Source organism: Patella vulgata, chromosome 2 (genome assembly GCF_932274485.2).
Source record: "Patella vulgata chromosome 2, xgPatVulg1.2, whole genome shotgun sequence".
NCBI classification, from domain to species: domain Eukaryota; kingdom Metazoa; phylum Mollusca; class Gastropoda; family Patellidae; genus Patella; species Patella vulgata.
The window spans coordinates 92,569,096-92,596,886 of record NC_065880.2 but is presented as its reverse complement, the minus strand read 5'-3'; the positions used below and the strand labels follow the sequence as shown (position 1 = coordinate 92,596,886).

The following is a 27,791-nucleotide window of genomic DNA, read 5'->3' as shown; positions in this document are numbered from 1 at the left end:
ATCCGACCAGTTGAGTTTACATAAGGGAAAACCCTAAATTAACCCTTTCCACATGTATCTAAGTGTTCGCTTAGTGGAATCATTCTGTGTTTGGGATTAGCAATGTGGGATCTCTGTAGGTTCATCCTTATGTTGAGTTGTGATTCAGGTTTGCCTATATACTTTTCATTACAACCTGGACATATCATATATTTTTACTTTTACAGGTCATAGATTGATTTACTTTAAAATTTACATTTTCATTAATTTTTACTGTTTTCCGTTCAATAATGTTGTCACAAGTTTTACATCTATTGTCCCCACACTTTGTGACACTCGATTCTGTGACTTCAGACCCAAATTTTGAAAAAGTAAGTATTCGTCGTAAATTTGGGGGTTGTTTATAAGAATTTATAATCTTTGTGGTATCCCATATTTCAGACATTTTTTACTATTTCTGCATTATTTGGCACTATAACTGTTACATCTAAAAAGTTTATAGATTTTTTCTCTTTTCAATAGTGAAGCAAATATATATATATGATCTTTTATTACCCATCTATTCAATGTAGACAAACCTAAACTAAATAATATTATATAGTTAATAAATAACAATATACGTTGAATTAATATTCTATAGTTAACTATATATTCCTCTACTAATTCACACAAATAATAACATTTATTACAGCCAAATATGACAATATTTGAATTCAAGCACTTCATCAATTACTGTATTAAGATTGTTTTATTGTATAAAGTGTATATATTATTCCATGTCGTATATATACCCATTATATCCTAGTTGTCTACAAACAACAGATGCTTTTTTATCGTCCCACTCCACGTCACAAACTGTTTTCCATTCTCTTTTATCAAACACCTCAACTCTTCCTTCATGTGGTCCTGATCCATTTACTAGTCTCAACGGAACAACTAAAATAACCGGTAGACTGACCATTAGATATAATATTACCCAAATCTAACTTAAAATGTCGACTGAGCTCTAAAGAAAACGCAACAGTTATACTTATATGGAAATGTTAATTCTTACTTGAAAATGATTAAGTTCAAAATGTTTTTGTTCTAATACATCGTAGCAATTGGCCCGATAACATTATAATTTCCTTTTGAAAATAAGTCTGGCAGTCGTTATCTTTTAGCATTTATAAATATGACCCAAACATTGTACACGTGTACATGTAGTTTATCATATGTGTACATAACTCGTCACAAACTAGGAATCGTAACGACGCCACTTGACTAAATTACAGACTTTATGATCTAACTCGCCCCAACCCTACACATTACCCAGGTGCACTGTAACAAACATTGTACACGTGTACATGTAGTTTATCATATGTGTACATAACTCGTCACAAACTAGGAATCGTAACGACGCCACTTGACTAAATTACAGACTTTATGATCTAACTCGCCCCAACCCTACACATTACCCAGGTGCACTGTAAAGCATTACTGTAAAATAACAGTAACAAAAATGGCTGTTAAATTTTACAGAACGTCTCCGTAAACTAGTTTTACGTCTTGTAAGCAATTTCAACTCTTCCTTCATGTGGTCCTGATCCATTTACTAGTCTCAACGGAACAACTAAAATAACCGGTAGACTGACTGTCAGAGAACATATTGCCAAAATCTAACTAAAAATATCGACGGAGGGCTAAGAAAAACACAAATGGGTTATTCCAATATTAATTCTTACTTGAACATGATTTTTTTCAAAACTTTTATACGGTAACTTTATAATTTCCCTTTGTAAATAAGTCTGAAAGTCAATATCGTCTATTATACGGATACATAACTCGACACAAACACGGAATACCCTACACATAACCCAGGTGTGTAACTACTGACTGATTAATGTACAATGTATCATGTATGTTATTTGATCTCTCCGTTTTTTCATCTTATCCAAACAGATTCGTTAAGATTGAAATCCGGACTTCATATAGGCCACGTTACTAAATGACGAAGAACGATCATAGATATCAAAAATTATAAACTAAAACCCCTTTCGTGTATGTTAAAATGCAGGGGCTATTAACAAATTGTCTCGATCGTTTAATTATTTTTTCTGAACAAGGTCATCGACTTCATGTGTATGTAGTGATCAATCTAACTTTACCACAAGTCTTGTAATATCTTTAGTTTAAATTAAAGGACCGATATACAAACATATTGTTAATATATGTCCTGTAAGAATGACTGGTTACTGTTTCTATAGACTTACATTTACAAACGACCGAGGCATCAGGTGCACTACTGCATTCTCCGATTCTAAAATCTGGATGTTTGCAGTTGGATAAAGATGACTCATTTCCTTTACAATTAATATTAGATACCAGAGCAGGGCCTGACCCTTTACCAAAATCAACATTAATATCAGGATCACCACCATCACTGTTAAATAGAAAGATGATACACAAAGTAGAGATTCACAAATCAACATTATTATCAGGATCACCGACATAGCTATTAAATAGAAAGTTGATACAGACGGTAGAGATTATAAATTCAACATTAATATCAGGGTCGCTATATCAGGATTAACATCTTCATTGCTATTAAATAGAAAGATAATACACACATTGGCACGATGTATATCATTACAGTTTCGTTCCGAAAGATTCAGTAGACTGTCAACTGATGAACACGCAATCAATGCCCCACATTGGTTTAATCTACTGACTTTTCACCGATATAACAAACCAACACATAAAATCAATTGATCCTGATCAATGCCGAGAATATAATTAACGAATTGATTTGGGTGAATTTGACTAAAGACGTGTTAAAATTATCGTTATCTGATATACAGAATTGGAATACATTACGGGTTCATACTTGTTAAATCCTAAATTACGGCACGCTACACGAGCTTCTTCTTGTCCAAAACCATCACGGCAAACTCCTTTAAATGAACCGTTGCGCCATACCATCACTCGTCCTTCCATAGCATTGGAGCCTCCTACCAATGTAACATCTGTTGACAAAATATAAGTTAATATGGTTATCAAGGACCGCCCGAGCTTAGAAATGCTTTCTCCACCGACTGGCTAATGACGACGGGCAAAAGCCATACAGTGTGTCATGTCAGGGAAATTGGTGCCTCTGCCTATTCTTATTTGAATTTCAATTGTCAAGGGCGTTCTTCATGCACGTCCCATGCGAACAACTAGATACTGCCCTGTCAGGTCGTCCATCAAGGTACTGCTGACATGGGGACAACTACGACGGTAAAATCTCTAGGAGCTTTCTCGGCCAACATCAAGAGAGAACCCGGAACCTCCAGATTAGCAAGCCAGCGTCTTACTCACCGAGTTATTTAATCATATATAATTATATTTATTATATATATATATATTTACTAAAGTGGGGCTCGATAACTGCGATTCTATTTGAGTGAGAAACTTAGTGGGTGCTTTCATTTCACCAATGCAGAACAGTAGGACGTTAAACTCCATTTCATTTTCATTTCATTTCATTTCACCAATAAAATGGTGAAATTGGAACGTGTGTGTGTGTGTGTGTGTATGGTGTGTGTGTGGGTGTGTCAGTGTGTGTTGATTAGGTGAATGCCTTGACGGACTCTTACGATGAACAGTAGATTGGTTGAAACACTGAAATAAGAAAAGTTTGATTCTATAGGATGCAGGGGTTACATAAAGATTTTGTTGGGGGGAGGGGGTGTTAAGGGAAAATGCGACCGACTGATGCACATGTCCCTAATACGAGTGACGCAGTCAGGGGCCAAGCACCACAGATGACAGTTTTCTAGGAGTTGATAGCTGATCTGGAAGCTGGGAATAGGGGGTGGGTGGAGCGGGGCGGTTCCAAATCCAGGGCGCAATCCACAAACACCCCCCACAATGAATGTCAACAACATACTGGCTATAACACTGGGCGTCCCGGTAGAACACAGATCGTATTGCCTATATAGTTGTTCGCCAATCGTTTTATTCAAGTTGACATAAAGTTTATGTCATATAATATGATGATTGTTATTGATTTTGTTATTAAATTTATGCGAACCTTAGGGGCAGTGGCTATAACACTGGGCAACATGGGAAAAATTAAATCAATATCCTGGCATTTGCTGGGAGCAAATTCTTGTAAACAAGAGAACCAGAAATAGGAGTCAATGGGACAGAATCTCGAAATCTGCCCCTGTTAATTCCCCCTGTTTTCCAAGAGTTGTCAAAACATTTGTACAGTCTGACGCCCCACGACCCACGCACCAGTGGTACTGCGAACTGGGCATTTCACTATAAGCGTGAAGGTTGGGTGGCTGAATGGTTAGCGTGCGCGCGCTGTATCAGAAAATCTGTCATTAAGTGGACTGGCGTGGTTTCGAATCCCCGGTTGTACGTGACAAGGAGTAGGGTCGCCTGTCCAACCTCGTGGGTTTTCTCCGGGTCCTCCGGTTTCCCCCCACTGCTAAAGACCCCTACGCGCAAGCGAATTATTGAAATAAAATTAAACCACATGTTAGTCCCGAAATGACCTAGTTTGTGTCGAGTGGACGTTAAACCCCATTTCTCTCTCTCTCTCTCTATAAGCGTGAAAATGATAGTGCTAAGACCACGGGAGTGAAAAAATTATGTCATAATAGAATCTAGGGGCGCAGGCCCGAAACAATTTCAGATATGTAACTGACCTTTTAATTTTGGGGGACTGGGCCTGAAAAATTTTAGTCAATGTCATGACAAATGGGACCAAATTCTCCTTAACGAGAGGATAAGAAATGGGTCAGAATCTTGAGCCCCGTCCGTCCATTTCGCTTGGTTTTTTTAGAGTAGAAATAACAATTCTACAGTCTGTCGCCCCACTCACTGGTGGTGCTACTAACTGGGCGATTCACTGTTACTGTGAATATGATAGTGATGAGATTGTATAAGACAGAGGAGTTGAAGAATAATGACATAATAGATTATGTAAGTGAGCTATTTAATTTTTTGGGACTGGACCTGAGGGGACTTTGTCTCAAGGGGGCGCTTACTTGGTCTCTAAATGGCATTTACTGGACTTTGGGGTCTAGGGAAAGGTTTTGCAGAATTCCGATGGCTGGGTTAGGAGACCCCAGAAACCCAATTCTTAAGTTGCGCCAGTGGTGGGTGTGGTAGGAGGAGCCACCCATAGTACCCCCCAAAATGGGTTTATTCAACATGGAAGGTGCAAGTTCCACTTGAATGGCATTTGATAGAGGAATGTGCCCTGAATTAGGAAATATAACTTAAGAATGGGATTTTTGGTGGAAAGGCCACTTAAGAAGAGGTCAAAGGTCATTAATTAGCAATTTTTCAATTTTACTGAAAACGATTTTTCCATTGTCTTGTGATCTATTCCAAGTATATTGCACAAAACTACATGGACATTTTTGATAGTGCTAGGAGCAAAAATATGAGACATAAAATTAATGAAGTTTTAGCTAAAAGTATGACATAATCTCAAAAATAACGAAAATATCACTTGACCCCCATCGGTAATTAAAATTTTAATCAACATGGAAGGTGCAAGTGAGAAACCAAGCCTAAATTGTACGGAATGATATCAGAAATCATTATCATTAACTTAAGAATGAAACTTCTGGTGGTCAGTGTACTTTAGAAGATAATAATGCTGGTTTGCACCGAATGACCCCTAATTAGAAATTTAATTAACATGAAAGGTGCGACATTGGAACAAGGTGTAAAATGTAGGGAATGATCATATGATTCACAAACACTAACTTAAGAATGAATATTTAGGTGGTAAATGAACTTAAGAACAGCAGATGTGACCAATAACCTTCAAAAATCAGTGACAAGCCGTGCAATATGCCAACAATGCTATGGTTCCTCTTGATCTCTGATAATAACACTGATACATTAATTACCGCCCACTTCCTTCATATTAAAGGAGCTAAATCGCTAACATTTGGGACCTAGAAATTGACAAAAGTGGGTCGCAACGCACATAATAATGTAATATGAATGTATATAAACTGGTTTACATTCAATGGTTTCCGTTTTTACTCCAATTTCAAATCAGTTATGTTCGGCGAAATAGGTCAGCAGTCTCAAGCGAGTGAAAATTTCTAGCGTCTGGTTATTCCAGTCTACATACGCCGTTTGATTTGGTGCAATATGTCTAGCCTCGTCCCTCGAGTCTCTTGATACAACTGGGGCTGAAGCGCATTATGGGACACGATTCGTGTACCAATGGTAAAATGTTTATTTTGTCTTAAATATTGGATATCAAAAGCCCATCTTTTTCCGGTAAGATCACAACATGAATGTTGATTTAATTTGACAAAAAAATCGTGTTTTCAATGTTGAAGATTTTGGATGATATTGAGTTAGAGACTTAGCTACTTTAAGAGAGAGAGAGAGAGAGAGAGAGAGAAATGGAGTTTAACGTCCACTCGACACAGACTAGGTCATTTCGGGACTAACATATGGTTTAATTTTATTTCAATAATTCGCTTGCGCGTAGGGGTCTTTAACAGTGGGAGGAAACCTGAGGACCCGGAGAAAACCCACGAGGTTGGACAGGCGACCCTACTCCTTGTCACGTACAACCGGGGATTCGAAACCACGCCAGTTGACTCAATGACAGACTTTATGATACAGCGTGCACACGCTAACCATTCAGCCATCCGACCCCCCTTTCATATTAAGAGTCGTTTAAAACATAGATCTATGTCATGTTATTGCAGATATCAATCAAGACCTAATCAACCAGAACCTAACTTAGGAAAGGCAACTGTCTTCATCAGAGGAAGCAGTGTCAAAGTCATCATCAATGTCTTTCAACAAATGATTCCCGGAATTCAGGATGGGTACTGGGTAATTCCTGATTTATCAGCGCTTTCCGACATCTTTGCGACAAAAGATGCCCCTTTTGATGTATAGTGACACTTCTGATTCGCAAGGAAGACTCCTGCTTTCATCGATGCCCTTTCGTTTCTCCAGAAGATTTTTACATCTTGCCTTTGGCCCATTGCGTCTTCTAGAACACGATGTAGCGATATCATGCACCGTGCAGATGTATGGGGCTAAGCGACAAGCAGTCTCCTTACTCAACAGGCATCGCTACACCGTGTTTGGGAAGACGTAATAGGTCTAAGGCAAGTTGTAAAATCTTCTGGAGAAACTGAAAATGGCATCAATGGTAGTATGATTCCTCCCTGCAAATCAAAAGTGTCACTACAGATGACAAGGGCATTTTTGGTCGCAAAGATATAGGGAAACGCTGACAAATCAGGAATTAACCAGCACCCATCGCCAGAAAATGGTTGGGAGTTTAAGGAAAGACAGTACGAAATCTTATGGTTTAATGGTCCTGAACTTATGAGTCATTGGTTGAGGAAGACATTGAGGAATAAGGAATCTGCTCATGCTTCCTCTGATGAAGACAGTTGCTTTTCCTAAGTTAGGTTTGGGTTGATTGGGTCTTGATTGATATCTGCAATAACATGACATAGATCTATGTTTTAAACGACTCTTAGTATGAAGGAAGTGGGCGGTAATTAATGTATCAGTGTTGACACTGATTTTTTTAAGATTATTGGTCACATCTGCTGTTCTTAAGTTCATTTACCCCCTAAATATTCATTCTTAAGTTAGTGGTTGTGAATCCTATGATCATTCCCTACATTTTACATCTTGTTCCAATGTCGCACCTTTCACGTTAATTAAATTTCTAATTAGGGGTCATTCGGTGCAAACCAGCATTATTCTGTTCTTCTAAAGTACACTGACCACCAGAAGTTTCATTCTTAAGTTAATGATAATGATTTCTGATATCATTCCGTACAATTTAGGCTTGGTTTCTCATTCGCACCTTTCATGTTGATTAAAATTTTAATTACCGATGGGGGTCAAGTGATATTTTCGTTATTTTTGAAATTATGTCATACTTTTAGCTAAAACTTCATTAATTTTATGTCTCATATTTTTGCTCCTAGCACTATCAAAAATGTCCATGTAGTTTTGTGCAATATACTTGGAATAGATCACGAGATAATGGAAAAATCGTTTTCAGTAAAATCGAAAAATAGCTAATTAGTGGCCTTTGACCTCTTCTTAAGTGGCCTTTCCACCAAAAATTTCATTCTTAAGTTATATTTCCTAATTCATGGCACATTGTGTATATATAATCCTAACTTATAATTAAGTTTGGTATTCCACGAGGCTTGGGGATGTGGCTCATGAAACAATTACCGGTAGTATACCTATAAAGTATAGTAAGCACTTAATTCCCTAAAACGAAATGGGTTTTAACTTCTTACTGTTATGCTTCGACTGGGCTAATGGAGACGGGCACACGCCATACAGTATGCTATGAGTGAATTTTGCCCGGACAGCGGCACTCTGGCATACTATTATATCGAATTCGAACTGCCAACTGATCTTTTACGTGCACGCCAATGTGTATACGGGACCTCGATTCAGTGTATCATTCGAACCGATTGAACAAGCTGCAGTTTGTTACCTATATTTATACAAAACAGTACTACTACAGTTCGTTACATACATTTACATACAACAGTAGTTCTACAGTTTGTTACCTATATTTACATACAAGAGTAGTTCTACAGTTTGTTACATATATTTACATACAACAGTACCACTGCAGTTTGTTACCTGAAGGGGGTTGGGTGGCCGAATGGCTAGCACGTGCGTGCTGTATCATAAAGCCTGTCATTGAGTCAACTGGCGTGGTTTCGAATCCCCGGTTGTACGTGGCAAGGAGTAGGGTCGCCTGTCCAACCTCGTGGGTTTTCTCCGGGTCCTCCGGTTTCCTCCCACTGCTAAAGACCCCTACGCGCAAGCGAATTATTGAAATAAAATTAAACCATATGTTAGTCCCGAAATGACCTAGTTTGTGTCGTGAGGACGTTAAACCCCATTTCTCTCTCTCTCTCTCTTTGTTACCCGAATTTGCATACAACAGTACTACTACAGTTTTTTACCTATATAAGAAGTTTGCGCAGATATTCTAGAAAATGTGAGAAGAAGCTATTTCGTACATAACGTGTAAATTAATTGAAGCAATGCCTTGGATATGGATCACCGAAATGTGAATCATTATTATAAACTATACTTTAATATAATCTTACCATTACAAATTACAGACATGTCTCCAATTTGAGAACACCGGCCAACAGAACTATATATACAGTCAGTTAAATACTCTTCACGTCCAGTACAGTCTAACCTGGTTACTCCATCGCCACGTCCCTCTCCAAAGTAGGCGCTGTATTTACTTATTATTATAAACTATACTTTAATATAATCTTACCATTACATATTACAGACGCGCCTCTATTATGAGGACACCCGCTAACAGAACTATATTTACAGTCAGTTAAATACTCTTCACGTCCAGTACAGTCTAACCTGGTTACTTTATTTCCACGTCCCTCTCCAAAGTAGGCGCGGCGTTTACTTATTGCTCCTGTCCTAAAAATATTATTATACGTTCAACTGAATTAATACATAGCTATATATTCGTGTACTAATTCGCACAAATAAAATAACATTTATTACAGCCAAATATGGCAATATTTTAATTCAAGTACAGCACCAGTTACTGTATTAAGATTGTTTTATTGTATAAAGCGTCTATATTATTCCGCGTCGTATATTTACCCACTATATCCTAGTCGTCTACAAACAACAGATGCTTCTTTATCGTCCCAGTCATAATCACAAACTGTTTTCCATTCTCTTCTATCAAACACCTCCACTCTTCCTTCAAGTGGTCCTGATCCATTTACAAGTCGCACTGGAACAACTGAAATAACCGGTTGACTGACTGTCAGAGAACATATTGCCAAAATCTAACTAAAAATATCGACGGAGGGCTAAGAAAAACACAAATGGGTTATTCCAATATTAATTCTTACTTGAACATGATTTTTTTCAAAACTTTTCTACGGTAACTTTATAATTTCCCTTTGTAAATAAGTCTGAAAGTCAATATCGTCTATTATACGGATACATAACTCGACACAAACACGGAATACCCTACACATAACCCAGGTGTGTAACTACTGACTGATTAATGTACAATGTATCATGTATGTTATTTGATCTCTCCGTTTTTTCATCTTATCCAAACAGATTCGTTAAGATTGAAATCCGGACTTCATATAGGCCACGTTACTAAATGACGAAGAACGATCATAGATATCAAAAATTATAAACTAAAACCCCTTTCGTGTATGTTAAAATGCAGGGGCTATTAACAAATTGTCTCGATCGTTTAATTATTTTTTCTGAACAAGGTCATCGACTTCATGTGTATGTAGTAATCAATCAAACTTTACCACGAGTCTTGTAATATCTTTAGTTTAAATTAAAGGACCGATATACAAACATATTGTTAATATATGTCCTGTAAGAATGACTGGTTACTGTTTCTATAGACTTACATTTACAAACGACCGAGGCATCAGGTGCACCACTGCATTCTCCGATTCTAAAATCTGGATGTTTGCAGTTGGATAAAGATGACTCATTTCCTTTACAATTAATATTAGATACCAGAGCAGGGCCTGACCCTTTACCAAAATCAACATTAATATCAGGATCAACGCCTTCATTGCTAAATAGAAAGATTATAAACAAAATGTTGATTATAATATTAACATTAAACATACATTATGCAAGAGCTAAATTTGTCTATTGCAGGTCTTTCTTTAGGCCTGAAATGCTATCTCAATTATTAATTAGACATTAATTGTGATAACTGTCAACTCGTTATCGAATCTCCCATAATGTATCTTTAATATCAGGAATGATTATATAGAAGGATAATACATACAATGGATTGAGTAGAAATGTTTTTATCTGTCGACTGTTGAACACGCAATCAGTTATATCCCACATTGGTTTCATCTACTGGTTTTTGACCGATATAACAAACCAACATATAAAAAAATCAGTTATGATCAAAGTTCAAAATATATGTAAGTAACGAATTGAATGGGGTGAATTTAATTAAAAGATGTAGTGGTAAAATTATCGTTATCTTTTATATAGAATTGGAAGAAATTGGAGATTCATACTTGTTAAATCCTAATTGACGACACACTACATGAGCTTCTTTCTGTCCAAAACCATCAGGACAAACTCTTCCAAATAAGCCGTTGTGCCGTACCATCACTCGTCCTTCCATAGAATTGGATCCTCCTACCAAAGTTACAACTGCGGACAAAATATAATTAAATGGCTATCAAGAATCACCCGTGCTTAGAAATAAAATAGGGTTTAACGCTGCACGCCGTACAATGCGGCATACGGGAAATTTTTCCCGGACCCTGGTGCTACTGCCTATACTCTTACTTTGAATTCCAACCGTTAAGATTTAGTTTACATGCACGATTATATACTGTCCTTGCCAGACTCTCCATCATGTGCCACTGACAACGGGGATCACATCGCAAAATCCGTAGGAGCTGTATCATCTAGAATGGTTTCCTATCGTTGTATTTTAATGGTTTGACAATCTATTAAACAATACATATGGCGACTGAATCCATTCATGTGATTTGATGTGTGTTGTTTATTGCTTGCAATGTCCGTGTAGTTTTTGTCGGGACGGTAGGTTTGTGTTTTCGGTTGTGTTTGATTTGTGTGCAGAGCTCCCTCTTCTAATTGAGGTAGAATGTTTAAACATGGTGTATATAATTATGAAGTGAATGCCTTGATGTAGACCAAAGATGATCGATCACACTCTGCTTAGGTCAAGCGATATGATTGATTGGTGCTTTGGGAGACGATAACTTTAATTCTAATTAAGTGAGAATGATAAAAATTTGGTCTATAGATTTATTACATCAATACGTTGAATAAGTTCGAACATGAACATGTTCTGTTCAGCTTAATTGGAGCAATAGGCAATTTGAAGTTAGATAATAATAATAATATGATTCATTCTTATATAGCGCATTCTAAAACATAACAATTTACACAGTAAAAAGCATGGCACATTTTCAACGCGCTTTACAAAAAAAAATATATATATATATTTAAAATAAGATTTTTACAGATAATAAAACTACATAAGAGGAAAATTGCAAGAATGTCTTGGTCAATCTCAAGACGGTCACTTGAAATAAATTGTTTTTCAGCTTTTCTGAAAGCTTTCCGAGCTTCCGAAATATTGTCATTGAAGATATAGAGCTCGATATCTTCGATTATATTTGAGTGAACGGGGTGAAACTGTTAAGTGTAAGCAGAGCAATAAGCAACTTGAATTACTGCAAGACTTTGGTGCTCGACAACTTCGATTCTATTTGTGTTAGAGGTGTGAAACTTGGTGGATACTTTCTATTCACCAATAGTCTTTTTCTAATGGGGCTAATTGAGACTTCTGTCTGATAATAACAATAATAATAATAATAAGAAGAAGAAGAAAGAAATCGTCTTATATGGCGCTCAGTTATGTCCGCTGGTCATTTCTAAGCGCTTCACAGTGAGTTCAACTACTGTTCTTTCACAAATATTTGCTAAACAGATGCGTCTTTATAATCCGTGAATGGCATTTGGCGATTGAACATAATATAACACAACACAGTTCTATGGATAACAATCACTATATTATATACACACGACGTTTCGACAAGAATTCACTGGTCGTTATCAAGCATACAAATTACAAATGAGAAAAAAAATTGTGACAGTGTTATAAATAGGTACATTGAACAATAATATGAGAAACCAGAAGTTAACAATTGACTTAAAACTTGAAAATAGAGATGTCGTGTGCATCTGTCGGGAAGCTCATTCCATAAATATGCACCACGAACTGGTAAAGGGTATTTTCCATACAATTTATTATATCTGGGAAACGAAATCAGTGCAGTGACAGAAAACATGGCTTTATGGATAGTTGTAAGAATTTTATAGTCAATTCTGTCTTATTTCATCCATCATATATCCCAGAATTTTAGTTTCCTTTGTTAGATAGATGGTACGGTTTCCGACTTTTAAACCAGGAATTTCTCTAATGTGTTTTTTTTTATCTGAGATTTAGGATACATAAACAAAAATTCAGTTTTTTCATCATTTACTTTAAGTTTGTTGACAGACATCCATAGGCGAATATCAGTCAAACATGTTTCTATTTTATGTATTGATTCTCGCAATGATCCAGGGTTAGAAATACCAAACGAACAATACAACTGAGTATCAACAGCAGTTATAGCAAAAATAATAAGGACCCAGAGCTGATCCTTGGGGAACTCCAATGGACAACGAGACTGGGTCTGAGAGCGTTCCCCTATTATTATTTGCTGACTCCTGTTTTGAAGGTAAGATTGAAACCAAATAGCACATTTCCTGTGATATCGACCAGATTTTCTAGTCTGCTAATAAGTATTTAGTGGCCGATAGTGTCTCTAGTTCAATATCATCCAAAGTCTTATAAGGATAACATCAATTTTGATTTGAATTGACAAATAATTCGTGTTTTTAATGTGTAAGACTTTGGACCTTTTCCCGGTAAGAGTTGAGCTTTTTTCTTAAAGACCACACAAGATGAGAAACCTACATTGCATGTACGTATAGCCAATGGCTACTATATCAACTTTACGGTAAGTTCACACCAATCTGATTACAATTAATTCGGCTGTTAACGTTTAAGTATCCGACACGCCAAAACATTTTACAATCTTTCAATCACGACCTTATTACGGTTGACTGGCTGGTGACTACACATAGTATATACATTATCTATACAATATATCACTCTCTGTACAATAAATCACTGTCTATACACACCACTAGTTGACAAGTGTCTATTGACGGTCCAATTAACATATGACTGACCTAATCATAATTACCGTATTATCGTCTTGCATTGTTATAGATTAAACATTTGTGATTGGAATATTTTAAAGTGAATTTAAAATGCCGTATCATGCCGAATATCCATTTAAGCTGCCTTTGTTTAAATGGGCAACGTGGCAAATGAAGACGACCCAAGCAATTAGCGCATTTACAGGTAATTTGGATAACCCCGTAATACTTAATATCCCAAACTGTTCTTTATAAGTACCAGTCATTTGTCGATATATAATAATAATAACCATTTCTATACACATGGACAACTTTTATCGTAACTCCATTTGAAATTCACAGAGAATATGGACTTTTTCCGATAATTATTCATAACAATGGATCGCCCTCATTTCTCAGACAATCAACGCTGGGAATCTTATTACTATGTACGGTTCCATGAATACTACGGGCGTATTAACTGAAGTTAAATTTTGGTGCGAAAATTGCATGGGATTCATGGACATGAATATCAAATACATACGTGGAGTTTCTGGTGCCGTTTGGTGAGTGCTTTAACTGTCAATGTAATTGTAAAATACCTTTATTATAAAATGTTAAACGATGTAAGACATTATAAGTTAATCTTATCAAGTAAATTAAATGTTGCTTAAACGCCAATCAACAAAAAATATGAGTCTACTTTTAAGTCGGTGAACAAAGCTAATTGATTATTGGGTAAATAATAAATATAAACAACTGATGAGTAAAACTTAATTATATTTTATACAATTCACGTGTGTTCGATTCTACGATTAGTAGTCCTGTGGAGAAATGTTTGTAGAAACGTTCCCCCGTAACTTTTTTCTTTCGTTCGTGGGATATTACTCACACGTTCCACCTAGAGTTATGTCTTTGATCTGACCGGCGTAAAAAAAAGATAAATACCTAATCTACATTCTTAATCCCACAAATGGTGTAAATTATTTTATGACACCATGTCTTTGCAACTTTAGTCGGATTGATTAATGACAGATATTAACGACACTACACTTGCCATATTATTATTAATACACAAGGATAGTTAGATGACCCTTCTGTTACTCGATTTAGATGGTTACCAACAAAATTTATTTGTACTGTTAAGTAATGAAGTCAAATCCACACGCAGAAAGAAGGGCGCCGTATGATGGCTACAGGAAAACGAGATACAGTTGGCTACTCTGAAAACGGATCGTCATCATGGATGACAAAAACGTATCAATTTTAATCTTTACATTATCTGGTTGATTATTGTGTTCGGATCCAACAGTGGTAAGAACATCATTCTTGGTGTTTACAATAGCTGGACGGTATTTGGTCTGCTTGACTTTATTTGTGTATTATATTTCGGACCCCTCGATTATTGGATTAAGACTTCATTAACGCCGAACACTAGTGAACAGTTCTTGGGCAACCGAAAATGGATTTCGAAATTCGAAATCCAAGAATGTCTGCGTGCATTTCCGTCAGAACCGAGGTTTGCATCCGGATCCAAAACTTTTCTTGGATCGCAATCTCCTTCCAGATGTGGATAAAACCAAATTTCTGGGGTTAATATTTGACCACATTAAAAGCCTCAAAAAGAAATGACTGAAAACCATCAACAGGCCGTAGTGTTATGCTTCGATTATATCAAGCATTAATAAGTTGAAAACTCGATCATGGGTGTATTGCATATGGGTCTGCCCGCGAGTCTTATCTGAAAGAGCTCGACCCCATACACAATCAAGGATCATTGCATGCATCTCCAATGGACAGTTGTTGATACCTCGCGACGCACGAGCCCTCATTGCACAACCGACGTGATACACCATCCCTGCATTATGCTACGAAAATAGCATCTTTACCAAGTATTTAGACCATATCATGGGCATTTATATCTGCTTAAAACTAACGCCGTTCCATCGTTTGGTATTCGCATCCATGACAGTATTACGAATACCCCTTTCTTTGAGACTCCACCGTGGGTTATATCTCTCCCAAAGATCGATTTCGATCTTATTCAACACTATAAGAGAGATGCCAGCCCTCTTAAAGAGCGTGGTCGTATTTTGAGACGATTAAATTAGCATGCCACGACGAATTGCTGAATGTCTGAGGATTGGTGGAGCAACTACTCATTATTAAGACAAATCAAAAACGTCCATTTTCACTTTTGACAGTGTATCTCCATGCGAGTGAAATGGGGCCGTCAGATGTGTGGTCAATTGGCCTGTTATTAACATACAATGGTTACCTCTAATAAAAACAGCAGTGCATTTCCGCAGTTTTGTATTGTTTCTGAATATCCCCTACTTTTTTTTGATGAGTATATAACAACTCTTCTAGATCCTAGTGTTGTGAAGACAAGTAACGCGAAATTTTGAAGTATAAAAAACGAAACGAAATAGGATCTGTGTCTTAATCAGATTGTATTTTTACATACTTTTCAGCATATTAACCGATATAATCTGTTTATTACCAATATAAACTTATACACTGTAAAAATATTTGTTTTTAAAATCCCTACTTCTTGTTATTTGAAGGAAATAACTTTTCAACTTCAACGGAATTATCAGTGAAATGAAATTCGATCGTTTGTCTGGTATCGCTCGTTACTTCAGTCAGATATATAGAAGGATAACTCGCGTTTGTCATGTTTGGTGTCACTTCCCGTTTCTTCACGTGCTTGTTACACATCTCCCGTAGCAATGATCTCTGTGTTAAAATTATATTTGGAATGTATTTAACCAGTTCTATCACATATGTAATAATGACTGACACCAATATTGTCCTTTAATTCAGATAGTTACATAGTTGGATTCGGTTAACGCATGAGCGTCACAGACTTAAATTATTGCGGTGAATGTTCGCATGTGCGCTGACGATGCAGAATAAAGTACAGAGGGAAATCCACAATAAGATGTGAAGGTAAGTCTTCCTAATAATATATAATATATGTGTGAAGGCAAATCTACATTATGTAAATACTGAGTATGTTAATGGATTTAAAGGTGTTAACTTTCCTGCATATGTCATGGAGTATCCTATCGGCGACATCTTGCCAAGGCAGCGGAGATAACTGTTTAGGGCTTACGGTTCTTTTAACATATACTGTCAATAGGACACAGGGCCCTATTAATTTTGGCTGATGTTTATTAGGTGAATGGCTTGTCTTGGTGTTTGTGTTTATTAGCATGCACTGTAAGAAATAATTATGTTAGAAACCGAAACAGTTCTGACAGCTGGTTTACCAGAATTGTTTTCCTGTTACTTTTATTCTGTTTTTTTTTAACAGAGAATATACAGAGAGAAAAACTGGTAAACCAGCTGCCAGAACTTTTTCTGTTGGTTTACAGAATTATTCCCTTTTAGAATAGGGCTTCTGAGAGAAGATTTTCTGTTCTTTAACATAATTATTTTGGATAAATATCAAACAAAATTATTTGAAAAAATAATTCATTTTCTGTAAAATTTACAGTCATGAATGTACAAAAATATTAAAAATGAACAGTAATTAAGAGCAAGAAATCTTGAATGGTTTCAAATTTTGTGATTTCTGAAGGCAAGGTTTACTACTTGCTGCTGTCTCTTCGTATTCTTAAAATTTTGTTACCTTCAATACAAACCTGAAACAAAGTGATGAAGCATAATACAGGACATGGAGTCAAAGGGTGTTAACTTTCCTGCATATGTGATTGAGTATCCTTTCGGCGACATCCTGTCAAGGCAACGGAGATAACGGTTCTTTAACATGTACGGTTAATGGCACACAGGGCCCCAGTTGTTAGTCCAAACTGAACTAATTCCAACCCGCACCATTGACAAGGAACTAGCACGGGTAGCTTTCTTGTCTAATGGTTAATAATTCAGCATCATATTCTCTGAACCATCGCGTTTCTTACACTTTCTTTAATATTGTTTACATGGTCGATCTCAAATTCACAATACAACATACATTTGCATGGCCACTATGTGTATTGATCATAGATTCTAAATATAAAAAAGCAACAAACTGAACAGGGGCTATGTCTTTAAATCCAATAACATACTCAGTATCTACCTATGCTGTAGATTTGCCTTCACACATATATTATATATTATTAGGAAGACTTAGCTTCACATCTTATTGTGGATTTCCCTCCCTCTGTTCTTTAATCTGCATCGTCAGCGCACATTCGAACAATCACCGCCATAATTCAAGTCTGCGACGCGCATAGGTTAACCGAATACAACAGTACAACTATGTGAATTAACAGAAGAGTGTCGTTAATATACAAGCTATTCTGGAATATTACAGGTCTTTTGATTAATGATACGATTTATATTGTTAATAAACAGTTTCTATCAGCTTATATACTGAAAAGTGTGTAAAATACAGTCGTGTTTGCCAAATACAGAAATGCAACTAAAACAACAGATTTTATGGTAAAAATACGAGTTATTTAGCTAAAATCACAGATAAAACAGATAATTTCCATCAGATAACAAAAAATAGGGATTTTAAAAACAGATATTGTTTACAGTGTGCCTTGACGGATTCCGGTGATGAGCATTTGCCATTAATGTTAAGTAAATACAAGCAATTCGATTGGTTGAGACTTTGTAACAAGAAAACTAAAACGCGGGGTATACATTAATACCTTGAGTAAGTTCGATGAGAATTTTCTGCTAAGGATAAGTGATTGGATAGTTCAAGAATTTATAACATAAGTGACCCATGCACCTACAGAAATACAGTCAACCGCTGATAGTTCGAGACTACCACTGAAGCGTGCACATTCGCCGTGTCGAGGCCAACTTTCTGACAGTATGATACTATAAATAGCCATGGCACGTGCAATTCTCTACAAATCTATCAACTATTACAGCCGTAAAAGAATTATTGTTGACGATTTTGAATAGCAGTAAAATTAAGCTTCTTGGTTATTACAGCAGATTTAGAAATTACGTTCGTTTCATTTTTTAAATCGCTTTATCATTAACTGTACCGTTAAGAGCGGCATCTTTTGGTTTAGTACAAATAATATCTCTGAAACACTCGGGTTAGACAGGAACAGGATACTAGCAGTAGTTTCATTTTACTTTTACAAGCTTCTTAAAACAATTGTTGAGTTAGCTAACGTGCTCATTTCTAAATTCAATTTCTTGTTCTAGCTTTCTGTTATGTTTCGTAAAAAGTAGTCTTGATTATCCCGACCTGTCAATCAGCCCTAGAATGGTCGATAGACTGGTTAAGCGAGACTAATTTCAAAACAAGGGCACGTAACCAATCTTTTACTCAAAAGTGTCTGGGTGTTATGGACGACACATGGAACCAGTTTTCAGTCTATTATTTATAGATGATTAATGGTCATAGCTTATTAAGTACAACATGATCGTTTATTTAGTGACTATAATTGTGTGAAACTGATTTGAGGCTTGGCATATATATAAATATTGTGGCGAAATTGTCGAGATATATGGAGATATTTATTTATGGTGGGTCACCCTAATAACAACCCTGCTGTTTATTGGGGCAGAATGTTCTAACTTGGCGTAGATATACATTAGGTGATTGTCTTGACTGAATTCAATGATACAGATAAGGTGTGTTATAATCGTAACTTAGTTTGGCATTTAACGTGGTTATAGATTATTTTGAAATGTGGTAAGAATCATTGAGATCATGAGAGAATGAATCCTGTCGATTTTCAGCCTTCTGCGACTTTTTGTTCCACAAAAAGCTTATGAAAGGGATATAGGCTATAGTATAGTTTTGTGTTTATGAGAGGACGAACCCTATTAAACTTCAATTTCATCATATTTACATACTCTTGCGTTTATATTTTATATAGGTGTAGCTCCTTAAGGCACTGCTGTCTGTCAAGTCTGTCAACTCCACCAGAATCCTTACTTGATTAATCCGCCCCTCGTCACATCATCCTCTAGTTTTTGAGCTGAGGGCCCCGGGTTACAAAATGATAAAGTGACAGTTAGTCTTTATCTGTTTTTTCATGTCATGTAAGTGAACCCGACCAACTTTAAATGTTTAGCTGACATATAATCTGTCTTTACTTTTCTTGGTTTTGTATTGAATAATTGAATGTGTTTATAGAACATGGTTAGGATTTATTTGATATGCTACATTTTGTTTCTCGTCTTTTATATACTTGTATAATGCTGAACTTACCTTGGCAAATCACCGACGCGTCTTCTCCATGATCACAATTTCCGTTTCCCCAACCACGATGAGAACATTCAGCTAGTGCCATGTTAGATGCTTGACAATTAACATCATCTAACCAAATTTGACCAGTACCTCGTCCAAAACTGGCATCTAGGAGAGCAACCGCCCTGGTTCTAAAAAAAAATAGCTCTAATTATATATATGGAATATGCATTAATTCAAAAATGTAAATTTGGGATTAAATAAGGACTATATCACTGACTAGCTGATACAGTTGACTTATGATAGCGATCCAGAGCCTCAAATATGTGCACTAATAAAAACATTCACGTGAAAATGTTCATTCAATTATTTATCAATGAAGCCCTTAAAAATATCTCCTTTACACGTTGGACTTTTGAAAATAATTTGATACGAACCTTGGATAAAACTCGGCGATTTTTTCATTTAGTTGAATGAACAGGTTCTCAATTCAGAGTCACCTCGTGCAGTTTCGTCCTTTTCTATCTTTTAATCTCACGCTCGCAGCATCTTACTGACTCTGCAAGACTGTGGAATTTACTTTTACATCCGCGAGTTCAGAAGTTGGGTTTTTGTTAGCTCTAAATGCCTTCTAACAAAATATACTTTACAATTTGATTTGAGCAATCTGACCAAACAGCTCTGGGCAAACATTACAAGTCATGTAATATGGATTATTAATAAATTCCCGACAATTTCGAATTTTAATTAAAATGTAAAACAGGTACATATTCTTGGGGCTACTATCAGAAATGAAATGAAATGAAATGGGGTTTAACGTCCTACTGTTCTGCTCCTAAACTGGGCTAATGAAGACGCACATATACGCCATACAGTGTGCTATGAGGGAAATTTTGCCCGGGCAGGGGCACTATCGCCTATTCTTATATCGAATTCCAACTGCCACGGGATCTTTTACGTGCATTCCAATGTATACACGGGACCTCTGTTTTTCGTCTCATCCGAAGGACTAGACAGCCGTCCTTGTCAGACCCTCCGTCCTGCATCACAGGCAAGGGGGAGCCACGCCGGAAAATCTGGATAAACTTCCTCGGCCAATGCAGGGATCGAACACCCGACCTCAAGGCTAGCGAGGCAGCGTCTTACCCACTTAGCCACGCGATCCCCCGGCTACTATCAGATGATCTGAGCGTGTTTAGTAGCAACGTTCCTGGGATACCTAGCGTTAGGGTCAACGCGATAGAGAGATTCTGATTCACAATCCATGCCGAGATGTTTAAATTATACTCAACATATTTTTGACATAAAAGGAATAGCATTGTTATGTAAAAAAAACATTTTCGTGTTTAAAAATCATATGTTATGTCATTTATTATTACACAAACACTTGATAATGTGAATTTATTGTCAACTATGGCACGTTTTTTTTTATTTTGTCGTACTACACCATTTTTGCTTATGCTTTTACAACCGTTATACCATATGTCTTGGTGAAATTCGAGTGCTGTATTAGAACGTATTTCGCATATGAATCTTTTATTTTGTATTTACCTCACCAATTTAAAATAACTATTGTTTCTCGAACTAACCGAAGTGATATCGTTATTTAATATCTAATAGCTCCCACATCAACGGGTTTTTTTTTAATACGAACTAAATTATTCATTTTTAAAAAGTTAAATTATTTGATCTATTGAGCTATCGTATCGCTCTCTCGTGTTTAAAAATTTAAACGGTATACATATGCTACGAAGAATCCCGATTGAGTTCATTAAGTATTCGTTACAAGGCGAAGGTTGAAATTCAAATGTGACCAAGGACATTAACTCTTTATGATAAAACAAACAAATCTACCTATGCAACACCATAGGTACCAGTTAACTTTCGACAAAGTTACAAAAAATATTGAAATGTTATATCAAACAAAAATCCAACTTAGATATATTTTAATTGTTTATGAATGGTGTTTTTAATGGTAAGTCTTATCATATATTTAAAAATAAGCCCCACATATAGCTCGTTTATTGTACTTATAAACCTAAGCCATGCACAGAAAGTGATTAGAAATCATACAGTAGTCCATGTTCCTGAAGCAACGACTGCAAGTTTCACAACCAACATCTGGCCGTTGCTTGTTTACTTCACAATTCCCGAACTTATAGCTATGTTATCTATAGACATGTGAGCAGTAGCTTCCAATCAGAGGTTGTGACATCGCGACCTCCACGGAAACCTTGACATTGAATGAACCTTGAACTTTGCAACTCGATTATCACAGGTAGACATTTTAGCTTGAAAGCGCGAGACTTGGTATTCGCGACAATCGAGGAATCTGACAGGCTCACAAGTTGGGCTTGTACCCAATCGAAATTAGTGCCGCAATATTCAGAGTATTACGTGAAGGCCTTGATAAGATGTACGTAGTTAAAGCGAGGTCAAGCCTTCTATTGAGATGACAGTAGTCATTAATTAGCAGGTGTGTAACCAGGTATAAAAGATGCCACTACCGGTGTATACATTTTTAGACACCAAGCCTGCAGTGAGGGGGGGGGGGGGGCATACCATACGACCGACCTGGCACCTAAACATTAAACCTACTAAGATGATATCTACCAATCCAAAGAAGGAGACACATAGATGTCCGCATAAAGATCAAATACCAAATAATATGTTTTTGATTTTAAAAAAAGGAAGAACTTCACGGTAAACCACTCCATGGCCTAAGGCTGTAAATAGAAAGTTTGCAAACTCATATTCTATATATATAGAGGAAGATGCTTCGGCTCTCTGATTCTTGTCTGCGATGTCAAAGCAACCAGGTACTACTACTGTATATCATTCAATATTCACGCCTTTAACACCTTGTGGCAACTATTTTCATTTAAAAAAGTATTTTTGTTCAAGTCAATGATATTAACATTATTGTGTATTATACACGATATCCGACAGTCCATAGCAATAAAGCGAACCAATAACACTGAAAATCAGTATACAAATCATTGTTTAAAAAATTCATATACATGTACGTGAAAGCGAATAAGGCGATTTGTTTTGAAAAGCACGTTAGTCTTTAATAGCAGAAGTAACATTTCTTAACATAATCAAGAATGCCAAGATATATTATCAATATATATATTATAAAAATAATACGTAGAAAAAGGAATAACCACATGTATTTTGGCTAACGTTTTCGGTTCTACTGAACCTCTTCAGGGGCCGGTTGCTCAAAACTCAGCTATTTAAAAGATCGTTATCTTGCTAATGTGCCGTTAAATTTCTGTTGATTTCAACACTGCATGGTTTAATAATATTCTAACGTTTTAAAGTACTTTTCGTTCGTCTTGGGACTATTCATAAATAATGTCATTACATAGGGATGGACACCATAGTACATGTGTATTTATATATAATGTCATTACATAGGGTTGGACACCATAGTACATGTGTATTTATACAAACAGTATTTACATAGAAACACTGTGGTTTTAATTGGCTATAGTTACCATTGTCTATGGTTACATAGTATATAGATAACTAACAGAACCCATGTATATATACCCGTGTGTTAATCTGTTGTATATGTGTACAATTTAGGAACAATGAGTGGAAGATAATCCTGGTATAGATTAAGAACATTAATGTGAAATTAATAGCTAATTGTTACATATTGACTTTTACGGCGAGGAACGGGGTTTTTTTGGGGGGTTTTTTTTGGTTTTTTTTGTAATAAAATGGTTTTCCATTAATTTACTTTTTGTCATGTCATCGACTTTCATTTTATAAAAGGGAAAATTTGAAATTTCACTTGTAGGTGTTGTACACTAAGTGCCAATTTTCAATATTACAATCCCGTTGCGTACTCTATCCCGTAGATGTGTATGGAAGGGTATCGCTGCCAATATTAAATGGCCTGTGACAATGTCGTTTACATTGATGGTACGTAAAAAGTGCAAAGTTTTAATACCGGTAATGATAAAGTCAAAATACCTCTAAGGCAAGAGTTAAATGTAAAACGTCAAATGGTAAGTGTCAAATGACAAATGATTTGTTAGAAAATTATTTGATTGACGTGTCTACATTTTACATTTCTCTCATTACGTTTTACATTTGCGCTCTGCCACATCTCATTTCTCCTATTGTTTTGCTCCGAACTTGGTTAATGAAGACAAGCACACTATAAGGATTTTCACCGCACAATAACAGTAAATCAAGCTGGTACACTATAATAAACTATCTAGACGACCGTGCGTAATCCTGAATGTGCCAGGATATAATTGATAGATTCAAAGAGCCAAAGAAATATACTTTCCAGTAATTTATAACAAAATAACTGGAATTTCGTATAAATACCCGTATTTTGACGGTCTTTGTATCAACAGAGTTAAGTACAGTCTAATTAACCTTGTTCTATTAAGAAAAACCCAACAATATGTAAGCATTAAATGATATATTTAAAGAGAGGAATGACAATACATTTTTTAGCTTAGTTTAGCCCCCCCCCCCCATCCTTCCTTTACTTCAACTTTAATCTTATTTTGTAAAGTTATGCAAAAAAATATTTGCATATTTGAAAAGAGCAACCAGTGATACGTAACATGGTATCTGGAATTTCGTATTTAGACCAGAATTTTTACTTAATAGGCCTTTAATGGTGTTTCCTACCACGCGATGTTTTTCAAGGTATGCTAATCTAAATGTGTCAGTTAATTATTTACATATTTCTAAGCAGCAATGGGCGTGCTTCTAGCGATAGGTAGCATGGTATCGAGAATTTCGGATTAAGACCTGTATTTTAACATTGAATACACCCCACCCCCTCCGCAATCATGGCAATAGATTTTAGTTCCATCCAACTTTGGTCGTTTTGCAGGGAGTGTGAATGTGCCAGAAGATTATTTACATATTTGAAAAGAGCAGTTATAGGTAACATTTTGGATTTTTTTCCATCAAGACTCGTTTTTTAAAACTGAATACCCCCCCCCCCCCCCACACACACACACACACACCTGCATTATGCAAGAGCTAAAACTGTCTTATTGCAGTTCCTACGTTGGGCCTTAAATAAATTAGTAATTAGGCAAATTAACTAATCCACCAGACCATAATCGATGACATCGTTAGTCTGTGATATTTATTGGATTTGAATTATGAAAACACGATTGTACTAGAAAACTATTTACATATACTCAGCCAAATTAAAAACTTGACACTCGGGATTTTTGGGACTAGATTTTTAATATTTGGTTTAAGGCAACTATTTTAGTGTTATGTTGTGCACAGACGACCTTGACATCAACAGAAAGCAAGAATACGTCTCGCCGAAAGTCCTTGACATTGATAACGTTCGTGATGTCACAGTACCCCCCAAAATGAAATTCACAGACTTGGAGAACAATCGGAATAAAGTGTTTAGTAACGGTTGTGGCCTCCTCTAGCGTCTCGTACTGCCACACAACGTCTTCTCGTGGATCTCAGAACATTAGTAAACACTACCCGAGGAAGACGTCGCCACTGCTCAGCAAGAGCATGTTGAAGGTCCTGCAACGTCAGTGGTGGATTCACTTGCTGACGAACACGTCGACCCAGTTCGTCCCAGATGTGTTCAATAGGATTAAGGTAGGGGCTAAGCGACGGCCAATCCAGGACTTGGGACACCGGCATTTCTTAAAAAATTCTGGGTAGCAATTGCTGTATGGGGTCTAATATTTGTCTTGTTGAAACGTTAGTCCAGGCCCATGTCTCTGCATGAACGGAAGAAGAACAGGTTGCAAAATCTGATCCCTGTACTGGACAGCATTTAAGTTCCCTTGGACAACAACAAGAGGAGAACGTCAATGTGCACAAAAAGAACCCCAAACCATGACGCTGCCGCCACCAAATCGGTCACCTTCTCTGACGCATACTTGAGCGTAACGTTCACCTCGTCTGCGGTACACTCGGACCCTGCCATCGGCAAATCTCAAAGTGAATCGAGATTCGTCACTAAAGACAACCGAATTCCACTGTCTTTGAGTAAATCTTATGTGTCTTGTGACCCACACAAGTCGGTTACGGCGATGAAGAGGTGTCAATATTGGTCCATTATAGGGCCTCCGAGCTCGAAGACCAGCAGCCTGCAAGCGATTTCGAACAGTTTGTGCAGTTACCCTTCCACCAAACATCTCTCTACTTGTGGAGGTTGCAGTGACAAATCTGTTTCTAAGATGACGTAATCGTATTGCTTTATCTTCCTGGAGTGACGTCACACGTGGCGCTCCCGCCCTTGGGCGGTCGGCAATAGTTCCAGTTTGAGGCACTCTCATTCTAAGATTAATTATTGTCTGGCGTGAACAATTAAAGGCTCTTGCAACAGTGACCACAGACTGACCAGCATAGAGCCTACCTATAGCACGTAGACGTTCTACATTTGAAAGGCGCGGCATTTTCTAACAAAGATGAAAATAACAATTTTAATTTGTTTTTCCAGTTCAAGTTACGTGTGCGTGTTCAGTTTAAGCAAACTTGCATCGATTGACCTCACGAGTTTTTGTTTGCACGTGTTTTTCAGGTTTTTCATCTTTATATGCTCAAAAGTTACGTGATCCACGTGACTTTACAATTTTATGAAATTAAAGGCTTCTTACTACTTACTATCGTTAGAAACACTTTAAAAATTTATTTGACTTACCAGAAAAAATTTTTTGTTGAAATTCATCAGTGTCAAGTTTTTAATTTGGCTGAGTATATTTACAAATAGAAATGAACGTGCTTTTCACTAATAAGTAACATGATACCTGCTGGAATTTCGTATTTTGACATTATAAAGTAGATCCAAAGTTTCAAGGTAAGTAAATTTCCACCCCAAACTTAGGCTGCCTGACTACAGTTAGCTCCGCCTGAGAACAAGTATAAAGTAGATACATCGCTGTGTGCAGTATGGTAAATTTCTTATTGTGTGCTAAGCTAATTTCCTGTTATAGTGTCGTGAATATTTGACTTTTTACATTTAACTCTTGCCTTAGAGGTATTTTGACTTTATCATTACCGGTATTACGACTTTGTACATTGTACTTTTTACATATAATCAATGGAAAAGGCATTGTAGCAGAGAATTTAATATTGGCAGCGATATCCTTCCATAGATGTGTGCCCGTATCTCCGATAAAACATTTTTGACACTCAAGACACATGAGATTTTTTTGTGTCACAATAATAGACCGGAGACACAATATTAATTGTAGCCTGGGGTCTCAGTGGCGGGAGTCCATCAAATGGGCACAAAACCAGACCCAACTTTTCTATAGTAAAATTTCGCGTAGAATATGTTGCCGAGTGGTAATCAGTCCGCCTTTGGGGCGTTTTCGAGATATTCGGGGTTAAAGATCGAATGAGGTCATTTGCACTGAAAGTAGGCCGTAGTGCCGCTGTCCAGGCGAAATTTCCCACATAGCACACTGTATAGCGTATGCCCGTCTTCATTATCCCAGTTCGGAGCGGAACAGTGGGACGTTAAACCTCATTTCATTTCATTTCCGAATATCTCGAAAACGCCCCAACGGCGGACTGATTACCACCCGGCAACTTATTCTACGCACAATTTTGGTATAGAAAAGTTTGGTATGGTTTTGTGCCTATTTGATGGACCCCCGCCACTGAGCCTCCAGACTACAATTAATATTGTCGTTGACAATAATAGTAAATTTATGAAAATTATATTTCTTATTTGGCGATGTATGGTCGCAACATTTACATCGAAGATCCGGGCATTTAGATACATAACAACCGGTCCTTGTGATATAATTTTGCTTTGGTTAGGGGGCGTTCCAGATTAGGTGGTGGTCTTTGTGATTTAATGAATTATTTCCCGTGA

At 36.7% G+C, this 27,791-nt stretch overlaps 1 protein-coding gene across 1 annotated transcript in view; it reads right to left on the bottom strand.

Moving 5' to 3' along the window:
• LOC130010278 (scavenger receptor cysteine-rich domain superfamily protein-like) overlaps positions 1–27,791 on the bottom strand; it is a 45,666-nt gene that overhangs the window by 1,512 nt on the left and 16,363 nt on the right. Inside the window, exons 3-9 of the mRNA XM_050534970.2 lie at positions 19,964–20,133; positions 11,058–11,196; positions 10,422–10,594; positions 9,637–9,781; positions 9,287–9,447; positions 2,846–2,984; positions 2,232–2,401 (exon numbers count right to left, since the gene is read on the bottom strand). Of these exons, the coding sequence (XP_050390927.1) occupies positions 2,232–2,401; positions 2,846–2,984; positions 9,287–9,447; positions 9,637–9,781; positions 10,422–10,594; positions 11,058–11,196; positions 19,964–20,133 (1,097 nt within the window). The remainder of the gene's footprint in view (positions 1–2,231; positions 2,402–2,845; positions 2,985–9,286; positions 9,448–9,636; positions 9,782–10,421; positions 10,595–11,057; positions 11,197–19,963; positions 20,134–27,791) is intronic.